This window comes from Garra rufa, chromosome 13 (assembly GCF_049309525.1).
Source record: "Garra rufa chromosome 13, GarRuf1.0, whole genome shotgun sequence".
Lineage (NCBI taxonomy): Eukaryota > Metazoa > Chordata > Actinopteri > Cypriniformes > Cyprinidae > Garra > Garra rufa.
In genome coordinates this window covers 1267236-1290761 of record NC_133373.1, presented here as the reverse complement: position 1 = coordinate 1290761, position 23526 = coordinate 1267236, and the positions used below count along the sequence as shown (strand labels likewise).

Here is a 23526-nt window from a genome sequence, read left to right as displayed (position 1 = left end):
TAACTTGGGAGTACAGTGCAGGACTTACTCTTGCTGCTCCTGCTGCAGACAGCGCTCACTGCAGTGAAGCCCATTAGACAGGAAGTCCACCACGGAGCCCTTCCTGTTACAGCGAACACACACGAGCCCTCGCTGGGCCCACGCTGTCTCCTCCTTTGAGACCGGCGCCTCAGAGAGAGCTGAGGAAAATCAACACAAATTGTGATTAAAAATCAAAATGTAGCTTCATCATCAATCATTTTAACAATATCATCTTTTCAAATGTAAGTCTATGGAGGATCTGTGTTTGGATAGTTTTAAAATGCCATTCAACACTAAATCTTGTTGCCAGGTCACTTATAATAGTGACACAAGGTTAAATGAATGTGAAGAAGTTCCTGTTGTCGCTCTCATTCCCAAATGAACAGCAATATCACCTACATCTGCTCCACTGTCAATCAATGTCACTGCTCTTACAAAAAAGAAGTATATACGTTAACTTTAAAGTTTATTTTCCAATTTTCTTGATGTAGTAATTATTCTAAAACGAACATGCTAGTAGTATACATTTAAGTGCACTATTTTAATACTACAAAACTGGTCCAATTTTTTTGTAATTTTAAGTGTACTATAAGCTGGTTTTCAATTACAGCTAGCTTAAACTTTTTCTTTTGTATGGCAATTACAAACTGAAAAAAAAATACTTTGAAATTATTAATACTCTGAACTTGTAAAATATTTTTCCAAATAATTACTATATAAATCCTATATTTTTATTCAGCTTTTAAATTATGTATAATTTTAATAAACAATTATGCTTATGACTGGTTTTGTGGTCCAGGGTCACATTTTTATTCACAACTTATAGATACACCTCTACCATATATTGTTATTTTACCTTCTGTATACTTACATATCACTTTTTTAATAGTTTTTATACAGCAGGTACACTTGTCAAGTTTTCAAGTTGTCAAATCTAACCTAAAACCTAAAAAGAAGTCTTATTCTGGTCAAAAATATTATTTAACATCATTAAATGAACCAAAATACACTGAGTTATACCCACATTTCTAGTTTAAATCAGGCAGAAGTAGTTTTTAAGGTAAGAGCTGCAGGTTTCATTTTTTGTAGTTTTTCGTGTTTTTACTTTAACTGAACAGTATTTTAGGTAACTGTGTTGTGACTGTTTTGCACCTGTTCACTTGCACTAATATGATCAGCTGTAATCGCTGTGAAAATAAGGCTTTTATCTTTTCATTTGACTCCAAATGCTTTCGTCTCTGCCGTTAAATTGTTACTGTGTTATTAAAGACAAAACAGTGGATGAAAATGCTTTGCAATCTCACAATTGATGCAAGCATAATATCCAACCATTTTTATTACGCTACAAGCACAATAAAGAGAAAAATCACAGAAATCCTCAGTTTACACCTAAGGGATGTTGTGTAACACTAGTTAGAAACAGAAACCCAGGGGACAGGGCTTAAGAGCAGTTACAAAGCCAAACAGGAGTGTATTATGGTGTGTTTACCCTCTTGTGCAGTGGGGACGCTCCATGTGGTTTTGGCGTGAGCTTTTTTGCCCCTCTCCTCCTCCATCTCGTCCGTTATGACCTCCAGGACCCCAAACTCATTCACCCGGAACTAAAACACACAACAGAGATGCTCAAACACTGTCTGACCCGCTGAACTAACCTATACACTCCTACAAGATGACCGTAAGACCATTACTAAAACATCTCAAAGATTTAATGCAGTAAACGGGTGTTTATATAATAAAGGCCTATATGTATTTGCTAACCTTGAGCTCGCTGCCAGGCAGTGTTCCCACTCCGTCCTTCCAGTCCATCGCCTCGTACACATCAAACTCTGGAGCGGCTGTGCTCGGGCCCGACGACTCCATCACACCCGCACACAGCTAATCTGAAAATCACCATATAATAACCCACACTCCTCTATACACATGCCTTATTCACAATATACCACTGAACGTCATTACAAACCACACTGGAACACTTCTGTGCTCTTCACTGCAAAAAAATGCATTTCTTACTTAGATTTTTTTGTCTTGTTTCCAGCCAAACTATCTACAAATTCTTAAACCAAGAATGATTTTCTAGACGAGTAAACATTATTGTCGTGTTTTCAGTAAAAAACAAGTCAAAATTAAGTGCGTTTTTGCCTGAAACAAGCTAATTAATCTGCCAATGGGGTACGAAAAATAATCTTGTTTGAAATTAGATTTTTTTCTTACCCGATTGGCAGACTATTTTGCTTGTTCGAAGCAAAACTCACTTAAATTTGACTTGTTTTTTCTGAAAACAAGACAATCATTTTTACTCATCTAGAAAATCCTTCTTGGTTTAAGAATTTGTAGATATTTGGGCTGGAAACAAGACAAAAGATCTAAGTAAGAAAAGCTTTTTTTTGCAGTGTTTGTACTTAATCTAAACACACTTTTTGTGTTTTTACTATAGAGAAACAAAGTTAAATGTCGATTTAGTATATTTTTTATGTTTGTATCTGAATGTTAACATCCACAACGACTGAATATCATGATTCTCTAGTCACATTTCACCCAAAACATAATATAGAAGAATTTAAGACATTTTTGCACTGCAAAAAATGCTTTTCTTACTTAAGATTTTTTTTGTCTTGTTTCCAGCCTAAATATATAAAAAATCATAAATCAATAAGGATTTTCTAGATGAGTAAAAATTATTGTCTTGTTTTCAGAAAAAATAAGTAAAAATAAAGTGAGTTTTTGCTTGAAACAAGCTAAATAATCTACCAATGGGATAAGAAAAATAATCTTGTTTTCCGCTGAAATAAGATTTGTTTGTCTAGAAAATCCTCCTCGATTTAAGAATTTGTAGATATTTTGGCTGGAAACAAGACAAAAAACATCTAAATAAAAAAGGCATTTTTTGCAGTGAAACTGAGTGAATTCTGTCGACGCACAATGCAAAGAATGATTTTCTTCCTTAGTATTTTTGTCTTGTTTTCTAGCATAAATAAGATAAGAAAATAATCTTAAATGAAAGGCTAAACAATATTATTTTTCTTGCCCCTTTGGCAGATATGTTTGCTTGTTTAAAACTTTAATTTGTTTTGGTTTTTTTTTTTTAAGAAAACAAGACATTATATCTTGTCATTTTACTTGTCCAGTAAATGCATTCTGATTCAAGAATTTGAATAGCATAGTATATGTTCATCAAGTACTTTGACTTAAAATGCACTAAATCCCAGCCTCAACCCATTCAGAAGTACCAGTACCCTACTTACATAGAAACCTATACATAGTAGCCAGAAAGAAATGCTCATTTTACAGAAAAACGTCAGACGCACTTAGAGGCTTTTGCATCTGAACTCTTCAAATATTCGATTTTTGAGTCCAAAGCTATTTAACAGCTATCATATAATGGCCTGCACTGCTTGGTCATTGAGATAGTAAATAAATCATTTGCAAACTCACTTTAATGTACAATCTATAAAATAAAAACCAAAAAGAAACCTTATCTGTCCTTCAAATCAATGTCAAACCTTCTTTTGCCTGTTACCCTTGGACAACCACGAAGCAATGCAACACAAACACTGTTTCTATAGATTAGGTAACAAGCTAAACTGGAACACGGCATAAACATTGCATTAACAGGCAGTCTTTAGGGCACCCAGGGTGTCTGCTCAGGCAAGTTTAACGCGAGTAAGAGTGTCCTAGTGCCGCATGAGGCCTAGCGAAAGCGAGTCTTTCTCGGATTAAACCAGCAGAGAGCGCTGCTGTCCGCTGCTCATCCGCGGCGCTGGAAACTTTCAAGCCCCTATTCAACAATGAAATCAAAGAGAAATGCTCGCTATATTGTAACACCTTACAAGATTTTTGTTCGCGCGTCACGCGTTTTGATACATTCTAACACGGTTTCGAATGAAACGCCTAAGTTAGAGTTGAAAAACAGTCGCATATGTGAACATAAACGATTTTCGTTGCTATAGTTGATATTTATAGACATCTCTTATGTTATATAATTAAAAAAAACTTTATTTCTGCAAAAATATTGTAAACCTCCGTGCAAATGCTATTTACTATTATACTTTCTGATATCAGGTGCAAGATTTCGACATCTATTTGAATAACAGTTTTGTATGCTGATGGTTTAGATGAAATTTAAAGACGACAATGATGGTGATAAAATAAAACACATGCTATTTTTCCACCTTGAGTTTTCCTGCGCAGGGTTTTTGCGTTCCACGCGTTTATTCCAAGGTTTGTGTGTATTTCTTAGGTGCAGCTCTATTGTATTAAACTAGTTTCCAGTGAATGAGCTGAAATGATTCAGCTCGACGGCGACAGTGCAGTATTATTTTAGCCTAAATGTCGACGACGATGAGCCCTGATGACATTTTCCAGACTGCACGCTATCAGATATTAAAACACTTTTCTTTAATGTGTTTTAAAGGCAGTTTCTCAAAATGGCGGAGCAGGAATTATATTCACTATATAATTGAAAGACACGGGCCTGGCGAACCGCTTTATTATTGCTGATCAATGACATTTAAAGTGAATGATTGAGCTGATCGCAGAGCTGATCGAGACGTGTTTTGTTTCGCACGACCAGTTCCTGCCGTTTCCAGCATACAGGAGCGAATGCTCTACTGCTTTGCATTATTCTACACAGACTCCTAAATATCTGCTTTATTCGTGCCATCAGCCACACATGTACACTTTGTCCCTTTCTATCGACTGCGTCTATTTGGAGTGTCATTCATTAGCGTTATTCTTTATTTCATACTCTCTGTGCCTCTCTCTTCCTGCTGCTCATATTATTGATGACACGTCCAGGCGTTTTCTACTTTATATCTAACTTTCATTATTATTCCGTCACATTAAACCTCCCGCGAAAGTCTAAGACGGCGCATAAAGGTTTATTAAAGAGTCTAAAATGCTACACAAGCAGTTTATTCTAGCGTGCGATTGTTTTAATTTGTCTGTTTCTTACCCAAATTCTCCCACGAGTACTGAGAAATTGGCCAGGCGGACTCCAGTGCGCATGCGCACAGCCGTCGCGCTTCACACTCGCCCATCATGACAATATCGAAAGTTTTGCGCTGAAACAATTCCGACGGATCTCGACGGTGTCGCGCACGTTCGCCGACCCGAAAGCCTCCTCCGAAACCTGCCTGCGGCTCTTTTAACGCGCGGCGACGTGGTCCGATGGCGTAAAACATCGCCATTGCTGTTTTGTTACTAAAAATAAATTCCTGCGTGCTACCCAGCCGTCCAAAATGTACAGAAACGTCTCAGTAAATACAAACGATCAAACTCCAGAGGATTTACTGGGGTTTTATTGCGTGGAGATGGACAAATGCGATGCAAACAAACGCTACTGCACTAGTCTTGTACTTTAACATGTCTATGAACGGCTGAACTGTACAAACAACACTGTACTGACACTCAACAACTAAACAACACTAAACTATGCTGTACAGGCAACACATCTATATAGAAACTAAATATGCACCACTTTAGAACATTCTAGAACAACACTGAGCTGTGCATAATAGCACTTACACTGCAAAAAAAAAAAAATGCTTTTCTCACTTAGATTTTTTGTCTTGTTTTCAGCCAAAATATCATCACATTCTTAAATCAAGAAGGATTTTCTAGACAAGTAAAAATAATTTTCTTGTTTTCAGAAAAACAAGTGAGACAATCTGACAATGGGGTAAGCAACAGAAAACAAGATTATTTTTCTTACCCCATTGGCAGATTATTTAGCTTGTTTCAAGCAAAAACACACTTAATTTTGACTTTTTTCTGGAAACATGACCGTTTTTACACATCTAGAAAATCCTTCTTGGTTTAAGAATTTTAGATATTTTGGCTGGAAACAAGACAAAAAAAAATCTAAGCTCGAAAAGCCTTTTTTGCAGTGTAAGCAGTCTTAAAAAGAGTGGGTTTCTGTAAAAATGCATGTTTTTATGTTTAAATGCACTTTGATTGTGTAAAATAAACAACATAAATACCTCACACTTTTATTACCTGATGCTAACCCAGGCTCACAACACATAAATGAAATGAAGCTTATTTTTTATTTTTTTTTATTTTTTTTTTGAAGCATATTTTTTTATTTCTTTATAGCTTTTGGCCATACCCAACCAAGTAGTCTAGAGCGGGTTCACTGCAAAAAAAAAAAAAAAAAAAAAAGCAGCTTTGTCTTAGTATTTTTGTCTTGTTTATGCTCGAAATATCTAAAAATTCTTAAATTGAGATTAATTTACTAAATAAGCAAAATGATGTTAGATATTTAGTCTTGATTCTTGTACATTATCTGCCAGTGGGGTATGTAAAATACTCTTATTCTAAGAATATTTGACTAATTTTACTTGTTTTAAGCAGAATTTACTTAATTTAGTGTTCCCCTCTTGAAACAAGACTAAATAGGTCATTTTTTTAATCTATTAAATGCATCTCAATTTAAGAGTTTTTAGATATTTTGACTAGAAACAAGAATGTACTAAGCCTTCTTTTGCAGTGTTTTATTTATTTATTTAGTTGGAACTGCTATTTATTACTGAAATTCACCTGGAATTGTAATTCAGGCTTTAACTGTAGTTGTTTGCACTTTATCTAACCAAACTAACTCAAGTTTTTTCTTAGAACAAGCTACATAATCTGCCAACGGTGTATTTCAAATGGAAAACAAGATTATTTTTCTTACCCCATTGGCAGATTATTTTGCTTGTTTCAAGCAAAAACGCACTTCATTTTTTGACTTGTTTTTTGAAAACAAGACAATAATTTGTACTTGTCTAGAAAATCCTTCTTGATTTAAGAATTATTTGGATATTTTGGCTGGAAACAAGTAAGAAATCTAAGTAAGTTAAGCATTTTTTGCAGTGTTGAAATGACTGTAATCGTCATGTAATCAGTGCAGTCTGGAGTTACATGACTGCAGGTGGTTTTGGTTTTAGTTTTAGTTTGGCCACTTGGCCAATGGCTCAGTGTCACGCTAACATAAAGAATTTATGTTGCAAATTGAGTTCAAAGACCAAAGTGACATTTTCAAGGCAGAGGTGAGGTTTTAATTACAGCCCTTGTCACACTATATACAGTTTTGCAATTTCATGTTATCTAGTTTCAGCATTGCTAGACCTGTCTATAGTAAGTGTACCTTTACATTGATAATACAAGATCACTATCACTGAGATGTGAAACTGGTCAACTAATCTTTAAACAATCCCTATAAGAAGCTGTTAAATCCTTAACCTTCACTCTTATAGGAATAGTTCAAGCAAAAAAGGCCATCCAAAATGTAAACGACTTTGTTTCTTCATTAGATTTGGAGAAATGTAGTATTGCATCACTTGCTCTCCCAGTGAATGGGTGCCGTCAGAATGAGACTCCAAACAGCTGATAAAAACATCAGAATAATCCACAAGTAATCCACACCAATCCAGTCTATCATTTCACATCTTGAGAAGACAAAACCTACATGTTTGCAAACACAATCATTAAGGTGTTTTTAACTAACATCAAAATCCACCCACATAATTGTTTAGAGGTGTTTTGGCTTGTAAATCTGTGCAGATTTCTTCCCTGATTCAGACTAGACCACTTTTATACTGGAGGAAGTGTTATTATGGATTATGGACTTGTATTTTAGCCGGAAACAACAGTTTAGAAGATAAAAAGTCTCTTAGTGATGGATTTGTTTCTTGCAAACACGCAGCTTTTGTCTTCTCAAGACGTTAATTGATGGACTGGAGTGATGTGGATTAATGTGATGTTTGGACTCTCATTCTGACGGCACCCATTCACTCCAGAGGATCCATTGGTGAGCAAGTGATGTAATGACACATTTCTTTAAATCGGAAAGGCCTGAGGCCTGAGGGTGAGCACATTTTCAACTAATTTTCATTTTGGGGTAAACTATTCCTTTAAAAGTGAAGGTTATTGGCCTTAATGGTTCCATGAAGAACCTTTAACTTAAATGAAATGTTTCCATTGCACACAAGGTTCTATATAGTAGAAATGTTACTTTAGATTATTCAACTGTTTTTCATACTAAAAAAAATAAACAAATAGAAGTATGTAATCAGAGCATCAGTGAGGATCAGATTAAAGTCAGTGTCCGCATTCATCCTAAAGGTGTTTAGGTCAGATCTTTGTGCAAACTCAAGAAATGATGTCTATATGTGACCCTGAACCACAAAACCAGTCAAAAGGGTCAAATTTTAAAAACTGAGATTTATACAAAGCTTTCCATTGATGTATGGTTTGTTAGGATAGGACAATATTTGGCTGAGATACAACTATTTGACAATCTGGATTCTGAGGGTGCAAAAACATCTAAATATTGAGAAAACTGCCTTGAGAAAATATATTCATGGAAAATGATATTTACTTAATATCTTAATGATTTTTGGCATAAAAGAAAAAACTATTATTTTGACCCATGCAATGTTGGCTATTGCTACAAATATACCTGTGCTACTGAAGACTGGTTTTGTGCTCCAAAGTTACATTTCACTTTACTGGTGACAAAGTTGGGAAAATGAAATTCTCTAGAAATCACTGCAAAAAAATGTCTTTATCTTGTTTCCAGCCAAAATATCTAAAAATTCTTAAATAAAAGAAAGATTTTCTAGAAGAGTAAAAATTATTGTATTGTTTTCTGAAAAAACAAGTCAAAATTAAGTGCATTTTTGCTTAAAACAAGCAAAATAATCTACCAAAGGGGGTGAGAAAAATAATCTTGTTTTCTGTTTGAAATAAAATTATTTTTCTTACCCCATTGACTTGTTTTTTTTTTTTCTTCTGAAAAATCTTCTTGATTTAAGAATTAACTGGAAACAAAAAAAATCTAAGTAAGAAATGCATATTTTTCTGTATGTGTAGCATTGAGAAATGTCTTCACTGGCTTTACTGGAAGAGCCAAATCCGTTCATTAGAACTGGATGGCCACATTAAGATTTTGGTTGAGAATTAGGTTGCATGAATGTTGCAATTTCCTTTATTTAAAATAAAGTTACTTCCTAACGGGAATGACCCAGATTTTATTTCAAGTCAGTAGGCCTACATTTTGTTTTACCCATGCTTGATGCACAGCTGAAATCTGCACCATTTCTAAAACGTGCTCATATGTTAGCAGTGCTAGAGAACAGAAACAAAACAAAACAAAATAGCAGGATGCTATGGTGAGGTATTCTAGCACAACCTTACTTAACCAGGAGTATTTTTAGTGTGTGTGGGTAATTACTTAGTGTAGACCAGGCCTGGAGGTGGGCTTTATCCTGCCCAGATTTACGGAAGCGTTTTAGAGTGTTGCTAATCTTATTAAGAGCAGCCATGACAGATGCGCAGATTCAGTCTTAGGCTACCTGCGAGAGCGCCGATCAAAGAATCGCCGGCCATTCATGTTGTTGGACTTCTGTTGTCGATGCTGTGGGACCACGCTGATCAAACGCCATGGCCAACTGCACATCAGCAGCAAGCTTCATGACACTTGGGTAACGTCTGATTATCTTTGTCTGGTGCAGCAGAATCAGTCTGGAAGGTGCTCCTGTATTTATAACAGTAGCCATATTTCTATAGGCCCTAGTTTATGTAGTTAATGTAAAACTGAAGCTTTCTTGTTAAGATTTCTAATCTAAAAAACAGACACCATGAATAGAAAAAAATTAGGCCTCTGCACTCTTAAAAATAAAGGTGCTTCAAAAGGTTCTTCACAGTGATGCCATAGAAGAACCAGTTTTGGTTCCACAAAGAACCATTCAGTCAAAGGTTCTTTAACCCTTGTGACCTTATGGACATTTTTGTCCATTTCAGTTTTGTTTTTTGCTATAAGTGTGCCTGTGTTAAAGCCTTAACTGCATAAATTTTGGCTCAGGTGTTTATTTTTATTGAAATTTTAATATTTCATCTTCATTTCGTTCAAAAAAATCAATTTTACCCCCAGTACAAAAAGTACTCACACTCAGGACCTTAAGGACAAAAATGTCCATTGACACCCATTAAAACTGCAATTTTTATAAAACGATGTATTTTTTTGCTAATAGGCATTCATACTATCGGCAAAGCTTCAAATTTGACATTTGTACAATTTTTCACTAGATTGCGCCATTTTTTCAAATTTGGCATATACATTTTTTTTTAAATCTAGCTCTACATAAAAATATAAATGCCTCCAAATTAATTTTGTTGTTCTTCACTGACACACCCAAGAATATAATAAGCAAAAAACAATGCTCATGCATTTTAAAAAACACCTGTGGCATTATGCAAACAAACCAGCATTTAAAGGGTTACAATTCTGAAAATTAATGAATGTTATGAATGTGAGTCTATAGATAGAACAGATGCTGGTTAAAAAATCAACATCAGTGAAAGTGGAAAAAATATTAATAAATCATATTTTTATGACAGTTTTTTTTTCCAATTTGCACCTGTTTTTTTTTTTTTTTTTTTTTTTTGAAGCACAAGGGTTAAAGAACCATCTCTTTCCTACCTTTTTATAATCTGAAGAACCTTCTTTCACCATTCAGATGTTAAAAGTTCTTTATGGAACCATTTCGACAAAAAAGAGTGTAAGAACAATAAAGGCAAATATGTTTGATTGATAATACTAACAAAACTAGAACAAACTGATGTACAGATATTTCCCCAAAACACAAAACCAGTCATAAGGCTCATTTTTGTAAAATTGTGATTTATACAAAGCTTTCCGTTGATGTATGGTTTGTTAGGATAGGACTATATTTGGCCTAGATACAACTATTTAGAAATCTGGATTCTGAGGGTGCAAAAAAATCTAAATATTAAGAAAATCGGCTTGAGAAAAAATAGTCATGGAGCATGATCTTTACTTAATATCCTAATGATGTAGTTAATGTAAAATTTAAGCTTTCTTGTTAAGATTTCTAATCTAAAAAGAGGCACCATGAATAGAAATAATATAGGCCTCTGCACTTTAAAAAATAAATGTGCTTTAAAAGGTTCTTCACAGCGATGCCATAGAAGAACCAGTTTTGGTTCCACAAAGAAGCATTCAGTCAAAGGTTCTTTAAAGAACCATCTCTTTCTTACCTTTTTATAATCTGAAGAACCTTCTTTCGCCACAAAGAACCTTTTGTGAAACAGAAAGGTTCTTCAGGTGTTAAAGGTTCTTTATGGAGCCATTTGGTTCTTCTATGGCATTGTAAGAACAATAGAGGCAAATATGTTTGATTGATATACTGCAAAAAATGCTTTTCTAGGTTAGATTTTTTTGTCTTGTTTCCAGCCAAAATATATAAAAAATCTTAAATCAAGTAAAAAAAAAAAAACATTCTTGTTTTCAGAAAAAAAAAAGTCAATATTAAGTGAGTTTTTGCTTAGAACAAGCAAAATAATCTGCCAATGGGGTAAGAAAAATTTCAAACAGAAAACCAGATTATTTTTTGTATCCCATTGGCAGATTCTGTTGCTCATTTCAAGCAAAAATGCACTTAAATTTGACTTAAAGGTAGAAAGCTAGAAAGGCATTTTTTTGCAGTGTAATACTAACAGCACCAGAACGATGATGTGCAGCTATTTCCCAGAAGCACTGAGTGTGGTTGTTGTGTGCTTGTTGTCAGGCTGTTCTTCAGAACCTGTTGATGTGTATGGTGTGCTTCTACTCTGTCTACTATATTGTGGTCAGTCTCTGCATCGGCATTCTCAGGTGAGATTTTCCACGTTGAGCGGCACAACTTCCTCTCTCGGTCTGTCTTTCTGTGTATGTCTGCCTCTTATGTGGTCATGTGTCTACCGACTTCCTGTAGTACAGAAAAAATGGTCTACGTCAGTATTTCTCAGCAGACCCTGACTGTTATAAGCTGCCGACCTTTGAATGCAATCACAAATTTGTTATTCTTCTGTTCAACACATGACCAGTTTATCATGTTATTAATTAGAATAGTGTTGGGCCTACACTCTTAAAAATAAAGGTGCTTCAAAAGGGTCTTCGAGCGATGCTATAGAAGAACCATTCAAAGGTTCATTAAAGAACCATCTCTTTCTCGTTTCTTGTCTTATTGTTATCTGAAGAATGATGTTAAAGGTTCTTTATGGAACCATATAGACAAAAAGGTTCTTCTATGGCATCATGAAGCACCTTTATTTAGTTTTTTAAGGGTTAAACAGTATTTTTAAGGGTTATATACAGTATATATACATTTATAGTGTAGTGTTGTTACGTGTTTTTATAGAGAAGTATCTTGTCCTCATCAAGCCTGCATTTATTTGATCCAAAGTACAGCAAAAACGTCTAGGTTACGAAGGTAACCCTCGTTCCCTGAAGGAGGGAACGGAGACGTTACATGGGATCTCGCCTGAGAGACCGATCATCTCTGAGCCTTATATAGAAAAGGCCAATTGCAAATTGGCGAGTGGACGTGCGCGTCGGCCACTCCCCCGTACATACGGGTATATAAGATGGCGGGGCGCATCACTCAAACAGGTTTTCGCTGAAGAGCCGTCAAGCCGGCGTCAGCGCGACGCCAGGGGCGTGGCAGGGGAATGTAACGTCTCCGTTCCCTCCTTCAGGGAACGAGGGTTACCTTCGTAACCTAGACGTTCCCCTTCAGTCGAATCACTTCGACGTTACATGGGAACTAGCCCTATGGAAAAGGCCACGACCCTGGCACCGCGTTACGCACAACTTCACGTGCTGACAAGTATACGTGCCGGCAGGCGAAGTGTAACGTAACCTTCCCAACGCCCTGAGGCTCAATAAGGGGGCCCTTCCAGGGATGCCAGTTGTACTGAAGCATGGGTTGGGGGGGCGGAGCACATGCAATTTTTACATGTGGAAATGAGAATAATTCAATATATCCATAAAGGTTTTTAGGGATACACGAGGGAAACAGCGGTCTCCTCCGCTGGAATAATAAAAACTAAGCCACAACCTGCGGGGCGAAGGAGACCCAGGCAGGATCACAGTGCAGGACTACTCCGCATCTAGCCCTGACTGCGGGGCAGGAGGACCCAGGGTTCGCCGGAGGGAACATTCTGGGAAATAGCGCACGGATCCACATGGGAATGGCGCCGCAAGCCGACACCAGCCGGTCTTCCCGCTCACCTGTGAGTCCTCATGTTAGGACACGGGAGAACGGCCTCTGCGCAAGGTTGTAGAAGCAAGCGAAGGTAGGGTGTTGCCCAGCCCGCAGCTTCTGGTTTTTACATCTGCTGGTGAGGTGCCGTGAACCAAGGATCATGGCTGTCCCTGAGTATAACAGGGAGAAGGCATCTACCACCCATTTAGCCAACCTCAGTTCGGGGAGCATTCCCTTTCTGCTGAATCCCGAGGCAGATGAAGCTGCTTGGTGCGGCTGAAGTGCCGAGTGATTCAAGTTTCACATATTTAACGACACAACATCGCAAGGCTGGGTCTGCCTCCTCCAGGGCAGAGCTTGCAGATTCACCACCTGATCGCGGAAAGGCGTGGTGGGAACCTTGGCACCGGGCCGGGGTCTCGACGGTAACGTGGAAGACGCCGGGCCCGAATTTCTCGACACACTTTGCTGGCAGAGAAGCTTGTAGGCCCTCTTGATGGGAGCCAGGGCAGTCAGGAGCGCTGTCTTAATGACAGGAATGCTAGCTCGACTGAGGCCAATGGCTCAATTGGAGCCGAGAAGGATCGGTTGAGGGCGATGGAGTAACCCCCAGACCGATCCCCCTGGCGGCTCGGAGGAGCATAGCCGAGAGCTCGGAGTCTGCGTCCGATGGCGCAGCAACCGCGGAGGGGCGCCGCGCCGCCGGAAGAGCGTCCTCACTCCCTGACTCTCCCTCTGACGGAGCGACTGACATCTCTTCCCCCTGTGGAGCGCCAAAGGAGACGCCCAGCCCGGCTGGTGGGGAGGCGTACTGCTTCGGCATCTCGACGGGGGTATGCTGGCGGGCGGAAGACCATGACCCGGAATTCCCCCTCGTGCCTCGCCACAGCGGCGGAAAAGCTTCGCGGGCCGTGGGGCGCGAAGAGGGGCCTGCCCGCGAGCGAGCGACGGGTCCTCAGCATACCCATGGTCATGCTTTCGCAATGAATGCATGAACCATCCGTGAAAGCTGCTTCAGCATGTTCGATGCCCAGACATACGAAGCAGCTTTCATGTCCGTCCAGTGAGGTGAGGTAACCGCCGCACCCAGAAGCGCACGGCCGGAAAGCCATTCTGAAAAGAACGTCTTTACACAGCCGTGAGAAATTGCTCTTTTAGTCCCGGTCTGCCCAGGGAGGAAACCGCGGCACCACTGTGCACTCAATGGGGCTTGCTCGCTGGAGAGCAGGAGGCTTTTTGTGGCCGTGAAAACGCGGGGTCCCGCGGGCGGCGCCGAGAAATTCACTCTTTCAGTAGATTGTCTCTTATTCGATCGGCGCACACCAGCAGAGAAGAGCAGCAGCAGGAACGTGAAGTTTTCTTCTTTTGGAGAAGCAGAAGGCTTGAGCATGAAGGCTCTGAAAGCGAAAGTCTGTTTGAGTGATGCGCCCCGCCATCTTATATACCCGTATGTACGGGGGAGTGGTCGACGCGCACGTCCACTCGCCAATTTGCAATTGGCCTTTTCTATATAAGGCTCAGAGATGATCGGTCTCTCAGGCGAGATCCCATGTAACGTCGAAGTGATTCGACTGAAGGGGAACAGTACAATTCTGAAATATTTTTACTATTTTAAAAAACTGTTTTTTATTTGAATATATTTTAAAATGTAATTTATCCCTGTGATTTCAAAGCTGAATTACTTCAGTCACATGATCCTTCAGAAATCATTCTAATTTTCTGATATTTGCTGCTCAAAAACCTTTATTATTATTATTATGTTGGAAACAGCTGAGTAAAATTTTTTCAGGTTTCTTTGATGAATAGAAAGTTCAGAAGAACAACATTTATCTGAAATAGAAACATTTTGTAACATTATAAATGTCTTTATAAAAACTTTTGATCAATTTAAAGCATCCTTGCTAATTAAAAGCATTAATTTCTTTCACGAGTAGCAAATCAGCATACTCAAATAATTTTTATAAATTAAAATTTTAAAATATTTCAAATAGACAAGAGTTATTTTAAATATAAAACATATTTCAGAATTGTACTGTTTTTGCTGTACTTTGGATCAAATAAATTCTGGTGAGCAGAAGAGACTTCTTTAAAAAACATGGAAAATCTTACTTTTCCAAAACTTTTTTACATTTTCAGTTTTTATTTTAGTTTTAGTTAAAGTTTTAGTAATTTTGTTGTGTTTTTGTCATTTTTAGCCATTTATGTTTTTTAAAGATATGTGCATATATGTTTTTTTTTTTTATCGTAGTACATCAAATTAAACTGAACTAAACCAAGAAATGTTGCCTCAGCAAGTAGCTAAAATAAAAATGTTTTATATTTTATATCATATTTTATTTCAAATAAATTTCCTTTAACACAAAATTAGCATAAGCATGAATCATAAGCATAAAAAGCATTATAGTAGTAGAGCAGGATCAGTTGTGCATTTTGACTCTCATACACCAAGTGTGTGTTTTGGATTTTTTTTTACCTGATCTCGTGAGAAAATGTAACTCCCATAAAGATGTTTTTTGGGGTTGCAATTTAGTATGAATTCATATAATGTGATTTGTATAAAAAGCATATGGTTTTGCACGAAGGTATTCTTAATTTTAAGCAAGCTTAAGCAAATAATATGAAAGCATAAACGGGGTTGTATGAATTAACACAAATTAGCCACAAATTCACCAAAACATAAAATAGGAATTGCCATAAGATTGTGGTGCTTTTTTAATCTTCAATAAACTATATTGCAGTCATAAAAACAATTAACATAGCAGCATCACATTTTGCATTTGAAGAATTGAATGCATAAATAACTCAATCTGTTTGGATGTTAATTTGTTGTTGTTTGTTTGTTGTTTGTTTGTTGTTATCAGGGTGGATGAGGTTGACAGCTTGTTAGCGCCTTTCGACTACACCACTCAACCATCATGGCAAAGTCCCAAATATTTAGGTAAATCTGCTTCAGATGTAAAGTACATACACTGAGTTGTGTAAAGCTGTATGGCTCAAGAATTTCACTTATACATACAAACTTTGAATGATGTCTTCTTATTAAACTATCACTGACAGATTTGCAATATATGAGATACGACAAAATTCAATGATGGTAAAGCACCCAGACTGTACATTCAAAACTGTAGATAACAGAAGTTATTTTAGACAGAAAATGGCTATTGGGCTATTGGTAAAACAGCATTACACTCAGTAACAACCAGGGTAACAACAAATGATGATGAACTCAAAATAACAAGTTTTTCGTTCGGTTATGGGTTTATGGATGTGCAGTTCAGTGATTAGAGAAGTTCTGATGCTACTAATCACATGCATAATTAAACACGTTTGTTTGTGTTGTTGGTTGGTTCTCAAATCTTTTGTGCAGTAAGTGTGATCTCCACAGAGGTGACGTATGTTCTGGGTGGTCTGATATTCGCGTGGATCGTGGAGGAGTGGGTGTGGGACTACGCCATCACTGTCACACTGCTGCACATCGCTCTGACCGTAGCAGGTGAGAACATCTACACACTTGAGATTCAACATAGGCATACAGTATTTGACCCCCTCACAAAACATGACTTGGCAAACACAGAGGTCAGATGTTTCTTGTAGTTGTCCAGCAGGTTTGCACGCATCTCCGGAGGGATTTTGTCCCACTCCTCTTTGCAGATCCTCTCCAAGTCATTAAGGTTTCGAGGCTGACATTTGGCAACTCAAACCTTCAGCTCCCTCCACAGATGTTTTTATGGGGTTAAGGTCTGGAGGTTGGCTAGACCACTCCAGGACCTTAATGTGCTTCTTCTTGAGCTACTGCTTTGTTGCCTTGCATTGGGTTTTGGGTCATTGTCATGCTGGAATACCCATCCATGACCCATTTTCATTGGTTCTCACCCAAGATTTGACATACATGGCCCGTCCATCGTCCCTTTAATGCAGTGCACTTGTCCTGTCCCCTTAGGAGAAAAACACCCCTAAAGCATGTTTCCAGCTCCATGTTTGACGTTGGGGATGGTGTTCTTGGGGTCGCTGGCAGCATTCCTCCTCCTCCAAACATGGCGAGTTGAGCTGATGCCAAAGAGCTGGATTTTGTTCTCATCTGACCACAACACTTTCACCCAGTTCTCCTCCGAATCATTCAGATGTTGGCAGACGGGCTGAAGATGTGGCCATTTCTGTGAATGTGGCTCATAATCCATGGTCTAATGTCTAATAGTGAGTGAGGTTCAAAGACCACTGTTGTCACGGACTTGCAACCAAACATAGCCTACGATAATTTTCTAACACTGTCTGAAATTCACCCTGATCATCGCAAGATGTGTTTGCTGCCTCAACCCATGTTTACTGACCAGCCAATAAAAATGTGACATGAAATCAACGCTAAAACTTAAAACTCATTACCTTAAGCTCTGATTCCTTCCAATTTTTGCCAAAGTGTCATTCATTATGCTCTTTTTATTTACCCCTAGCACATGCTGATGACATTTTATTTTTCTACATTGAGAGAAGAGACTGACAAAGAAATGATCAGTCTATAATTTTATAGTAGGTTTATTTGAACAGTGAGAGACAGTACTTGGTGGCAAAACCCTTGTTGGAATAACAGAGGTCAGATGTTTCTTGTAGTTGTCCAGCAGGTTTGCACACATCTCCGGAGGGATTTTGTCCCACTCCTCTTTGCAGATCCTCTCCAAGTAATTAAGGTTTCCAGGCTGACATTTGGCAACTCAAACCTTCAGCTTCCTCCACAGATGGAGACTGGCTAGACCACTCCAGGACCCTAATGTGCTTCTTCTTGAGCCACTCCTTTGTTGCCTTGCACTGTGTTTTGGGTCATTGTCATACCATCCACGACCCATTTTCATTGGTTCTCACCCAAGATTTGACATACATGGCCCGTCCATCGTCCCTTTAATGCGGTGCACTTGTCCTGTCCCCTTAGGAGAAAAACACCACCAAAGCATAATGTTTCTATCTCCATGTTTGGCGGTGGGGATGGTGTTGAAACTCCACGAGGTGAGATCTTGCATGGAGCTGCAGACCGAGGGAGATTGACAGTTATTTTGTGTTTCTTCCATTTGTGAATAATTGCATCAACTGTTGTCACCTTCTTAACAAGCTGGTCTTGTAGTCCATACCAACCTTGTGTAGATCTACAGTCTTGTCCCCGACATCCTTGGACAGCTCTTTGGTCTTGGCCATGGTGGAGAGTTTGGAATCTGATTGATTGATGACTCCCTTTAAGAGAGTGCTCCTAATCTCAGTTTGTTACCTGTATAAAAGACACCTGGGAGCCAGAATTCTTGCTGATTGATAGGGGATCAAATACTTATTTCACTCATCAAAATGCAATTTCTAACTTTTTTGAAATGCGTTCTTCTGGATTTTTTGTTGTTATTCTATATCTTACTGTTCAAATTAACCTACCATTAAAATTATAGACTTAGACTGATCACTTCTTTGTCAGTGGGTAAACATACAAAATCAGCAGGGGATCAAATAATTATTTTCCCTACTGTATAATGCTGTCAATAACCACAGAAAATAATTTTATCTCATCCCACAGTTAGTAAAAGACAAGCAAGAATCATATTTACAGAAATGTCCTTGCAATGGAAGTTTGTGGACCAATAATTTAAAAAAAAACTTTTTTAAGTATTTCCGCATAATAATAGTAAGCTTTACATTATAATGTGTGTAAAGCGTCGTTAAGTAAACTGATAATTTAGACTTTTCTGTGTGGATGGACTTCCAGTAATGCACTACCAATGTAATTCCTATTTTTGTCTTTTTTTTTTCACTGCAAGAAAAAAAATTCCTGTTTCCAGCCAAAACATCTAAAAATTCTTACATCAAAAAAAAATTCTTATTTTTTTTAATTCTTATCTAAAGTCAAAATTTAGTGAGTTTTTGCTTAGAACAAGCATAATAATCTGCCAATGGGATAAGCAAAAAAAAATAAATAAATAAAAATCTAAATTTCAAACAGAAAACAAGATTATTTTCCTTACCCCATTGGCAGATTATTTTGCTTGTTTCAAGCAAAACCACAATCAATTTTGACTTTTTTCTTCTGAAAACATGAAAATATTTTTTACTCATCCAGAAAATCCTTCTTAATTTAAGAATTTTTAGATATTTTGGTTGCAAACAAGACAAAAAATCTAAGTAAGAAAAGCATTTTTCCAGAGCATTTAGTCAGCTAAAATATAACTAAACAAAAACAGGTGATGTGTTTGCACCAAATACAGGTCAACTCCAAGAAATAATGCAATTCAAAAATAAAGAAAAAAGTCTCTCTTTTGGTTCCTTTGACCTTTAAATGTTTTTCTTTGGATTAAGATTAAACATTTCCTGAATTTATGAGCTCAATACCGTGGATAAACGCGTTGCTGTCAGTGCACTACTGTCATTCTGCAGTCATATAAATGCATCAGAGTTTTGAGAGCCACAGACTCTATTGAATAACATCCATTAGTGGAAAAACATCTTCTCCCACACAACAGCCCCAGACTATTTTAAAACAACAGCCATTTTTGTTTGCTTTTGGCTCCTTTTGTAAATCTAGTTTACCTGTACTGTGGTGTTTGAATGAATCAGATTAGTGAATGTTCAAAATTATGTCATTTTTTCTGTCTGTGAGCTAGAGTTGCAGTTCTGGAAAATGACATAATTTAATGAGAGGGTTACTGACCAACAACCAACAAGGCCAATATTATGAATCCTGCCACTGACCTGTATTTAAATTCTGTAAAAAGCTTGAAATATTAGCTTTTAGTTGTAGTGAATCTATAGACAAGCCTCACTAAAGAACTAAAGAGCATCTTGGATGGATTGGCTTTTCAAAGCAGATGCTGATAGATGCAATTCAGTCCTAGATTTTTCCTTGCTTGGACATATAGTGTTTGTAATGATATGCATGTGTTTGTGATATATGCTTAATAAAATAGTATATATGAAAGGGTTGTTTTTGAACCTGTTTTTTCTATGATTTTGGTTTCAGTCATGGCTGATTTTCCCTCAACAGAGCACTGGTGGATTGCACTTGGTAAGTTCTCTGTTTTGGAAATGTTTTGGTAGTGAAACACTTGACATTTTAGCCTCTGCACTGCAAAAAAAAAGTCTTGTTTTCTAGTATAAATATAAAAAAATTCTTGAATCGCGACGCGTTCACTGTGGACACACTGCAAAAAATGCTTTTCTTAATTAGTTTCCTAAGCCAACTTATTTCCAGCCAAAATATCAAAACATTTCTAAATCAAGAACCATTTTTTAGACAAGTAAAAATTATTTTCTTATTTTCAGTACAAACAAGTCAAAATTAAGTGAGATTTTGCTTAGAACAAGCAGAATAATCTGCCAATGGTGTAAGAAAAATAATCTGATTTCAAACAGAAAACAAGATTATTTTTCTTACCCCATTGGCAGATAATTTTGCTTGCTTCAAGCAAAAATGCACTTAATTTTTTTTTCTGAAAACAAGACAATAATTTTTACTCATCTAGAAAACCCTTCTTGATTTAAGAATTTTTAAAAATTTTGGCTTAAAACAAGACAAAAAATCTAAGCTAGAAAAGCATTTTTTGCAGTGCAGACAGAGGCCCCTCCCACAATAGTCGATTGACATGAGCGCCTTACCTTAGCCCCGCCCTCACCGAGCTGAAACAGTCCGACTCTGATCGCCATTGTGTGACTCAGGTGCAGAGGAAGACAAGAACGTCTCTGATTGAGCGATTGATGTGTTCTGTTGTTGGATGTAATAATGAACACAGCAGTCGTCATTTAGTCCCAACATCTGAGGATTAATGTTAATTTCGTTTTTGAAAGGAAAGCGCCAATCCCGATCTACATATGCGTCTATGCAATCTTTGCAAATGGCCTTTCTTAATAATGTGTTGGTCAGCAAGTTTTGCAGCTAAATGCGACTAAAGTAAACATTACAGCTCATCATCCCACGGCAGAGAGGGGCGGGGCGAGCAGAGCTCATTAGCATTTAAAGGAACAGGCTCTAAAAAGGGCTCATTTTGACAAGATAAAATTTGTGTTTTTTACACTACCATTGAGAAATTTGAACCAAAGTAAGTTATAGACTTCTCATTAACACCCTAAAGAATCATATCAACTTGTGCATCAACTTGGGCATCCGATGACCCCTTTCAGAAGACTCTTTTCAAGAATCTGAATTCAAGTGTGTTGGAGCCGAACTCCAGGAGCAGGATCGGACACCCCTGTTATAGGTCAAAAGTTCAAAGTGCATGTGACCTTTGTATTATAAGGACAGGATTTTTCAGATCATTTGTATCACCACTTTAGATACAAATGTTAAAAACAGTGCATTAAAGTGAAATCAGAGTGCTCATCTTTTATTGATATCACAAACTGGTAATAATGTAATGCTGATGCTATACGTCTGTCTGGTCTCTTGCAGGCTCTGGGTTATTGATGATGATTTTTGGCGGGCAGCTTCTGGCTTACAGACTCTTCAGAAGTAATTTTGTGCATCCTGCAGATCTTCAGAATTTCTGACACGCTGTGGAATATGTACAGGGATGACTTTTCTCAGTTTTGTATTTCTTTTTTACATCATGGGTAGTTTGAAGTAGCTTTGTTATGTTTTGTTTCTACACAATATTTTGTTGTGAAACTGTTGGCTTATGCTGATAAAATAATTCCAGCAAACCGTGTTAATTTAGTGGCCTTTTGTGACATCTAATGGGGAAATCTCACAACAGTCCAATGGATTTTGACTTCATGCAACTTACAACTTACTTGCAAATTTACCTTTGTTTCACTTACTGTACAGCATTGTCTTATGTGTGTTAAATTATTTGATTATATTATATTTTGGAAAGATATTTTTAGATATTATTATTATTTTGCAAACCATAGCGTTGACCACATTCCAGTCTCAACCATCAACCCTGTTACCAAAGTTAAGAAAAATTATAATTTACCATAATTTATGGCAAATATAAGTTTATCAATAACAAACAATGATGTGATAACTTCATCAATTGAAATGTGCAACCATTAGTTGTAGATGTTTTGTTAAATCTCAAACACCTCAAACATTCTTGTTTTCAGCCAAAAGATTCTAAAAATTCTTAAATCAAGTAGGATTTTCTAGAAAATTCTAAAAATTATTTTCTTGTTTTCAGAAAAAAACAAGTCAAGATAATGTGAGTTTTTGCTTAGAACTAGCAAAATAATCTGCCAATGGGGTAAACAAAAAAAAATCTAATTTCAAGCAGAAAACCAGATTATTGTTCTTACCCCATTGGCAGATTATTTGGTTGTTTCAAGCTAAAACGCACATAATTTTGACTTGTTTTTTCTGAAAACAAGACAATAATTTTTACTCATCTAAAAATCCTTCTTGATTTAATAATTTTTAAATATTTTAGTTGGAAACAAGACATTTTTTGCATTTATTGCATTTTTTGCAGTGTGAGAGAATAATGATATATTATAACTGAACTATTAGCAAATCATGGCAGTCTTCATGCTTTGAATTTAAGAAGAGACTTACTATTGAGAATAATTAATAGACCCACATCAAAGAGAAGCAAACCCAGTTTTAACTGTCATGAAAATACTTTCACGATGCCAAAGCTTGACAGGCAATGAAACCGTATCATTTCTCTCTTGATTTTGTGGTGAAATGTGACATGTTTTAGAAGAGGAACTATGGATGTAGTGCAGTTATAGTTGTTCTAATCCTGAACAGCTGCTGTCCTCTAATCGGTTTGGATTAAGCACATGAAGTATTACCAGTTCCTCAGGAACACGCCGCTGCCTCACATTAGATCAGTTGAAAGCGTGTCCATTACCTGCTTTATTCTGTGATCTCAGGACCACTCATAAACAGTGTTGGGAAAGTTACTTTTAAAAGTAATGCATTACAATATTGAGTTACTCCCTAAAAAGGAACTAATTACGTTACTTTTTATGGAAAGTAATGTGTTCTGTTACTTTTGCGTTACTTTTGAAATCTGGGCAGGGTTTGCTTGTTTGTTTTTCATGTAAAAAGTTATATTTTTGTCAAATGTAAAAGCCTTTTCACAGCAAAAGCCTCAGTCTTAGAGAAAAGTAAATTCACGTCTGTACAGTAGACCGCAGAAGAACAAAAGTCAACTCTTCAGCAATAAAAAAAGGAAATCAGATGTTAGATTATCTTGAGTAATTTGTGTTTATTAGTATGGATGAATTGGATCATCGAAGGTCAGCGGCAAAGACATCGGTTAATAAAATGGGATTAAATACATAAAGGATATTCGTATTATTGAACTTATTTATTTATTACAGGTTTGTGTTGAATTTGACTGTTTTTATTCATTTTGAAGAACACTGTATCTGTTTTTTAGTGAGTGAGATGAATTAATGCATGTTCACATTTATTCTAGAACTAAAGTAACATCTTACTCACAATTTCTCTCAACATGGGGACAGGAGAGCTTTTAATCAATAAATTGGGGGAAAGTAACTGGTGTTACTTATT

The 23526-nt window shown here is 37.1% G+C and overlaps 3 protein-coding genes across 4 annotated transcripts in view; 2 read left to right on the top strand and 1 right to left on the bottom strand.

The window, feature by feature from the left end:
• Positions 1-5133, bottom strand: part of l3mbtl3 (L3MBTL histone methyl-lysine binding protein 3) — a 48078-nt gene extending 42945 nt beyond the window's left edge. Inside the window, exons 1-4 of the mRNA XM_073816571.1 lie at positions 4973-5133; positions 1780-1901; positions 1511-1622; positions 29-179 (exon numbers count right to left, since the gene is read on the bottom strand). Coding sequence (XP_073672672.1) covers positions 29-179; positions 1511-1622; positions 1780-1881 — 365 coding nt within the window. The 5' untranslated portion in view covers positions 1882-1901; positions 4973-5133. The remainder of the gene's footprint in view (positions 1-28; positions 180-1510; positions 1623-1779; positions 1902-4972) is intronic.
• Positions 1-23526, top strand: part of LOC141283608 (A-kinase anchor protein 7) — a 286494-nt gene that overhangs the window by 109453 nt on the left and 153515 nt on the right. The gene's annotated exons all lie outside the window — the stretch shown is intronic.
• On the top strand, positions 9365-23273 carry tmem244 (transmembrane protein 244). The gene is made up of 6 exons (XM_073816918.1): positions 9365-9485; positions 11592-11677; positions 15911-15987; positions 16417-16542; positions 20032-20076; positions 21457-23273. Exons 1-6 carry the CDS (start codon positions 9393-9395, stop codon positions 21552-21554), a joined length of 525 nt encoding a protein of 174 aa, XP_073673019.1. The 5' UTR covers positions 9365-9392; the 3' UTR covers positions 21555-23273.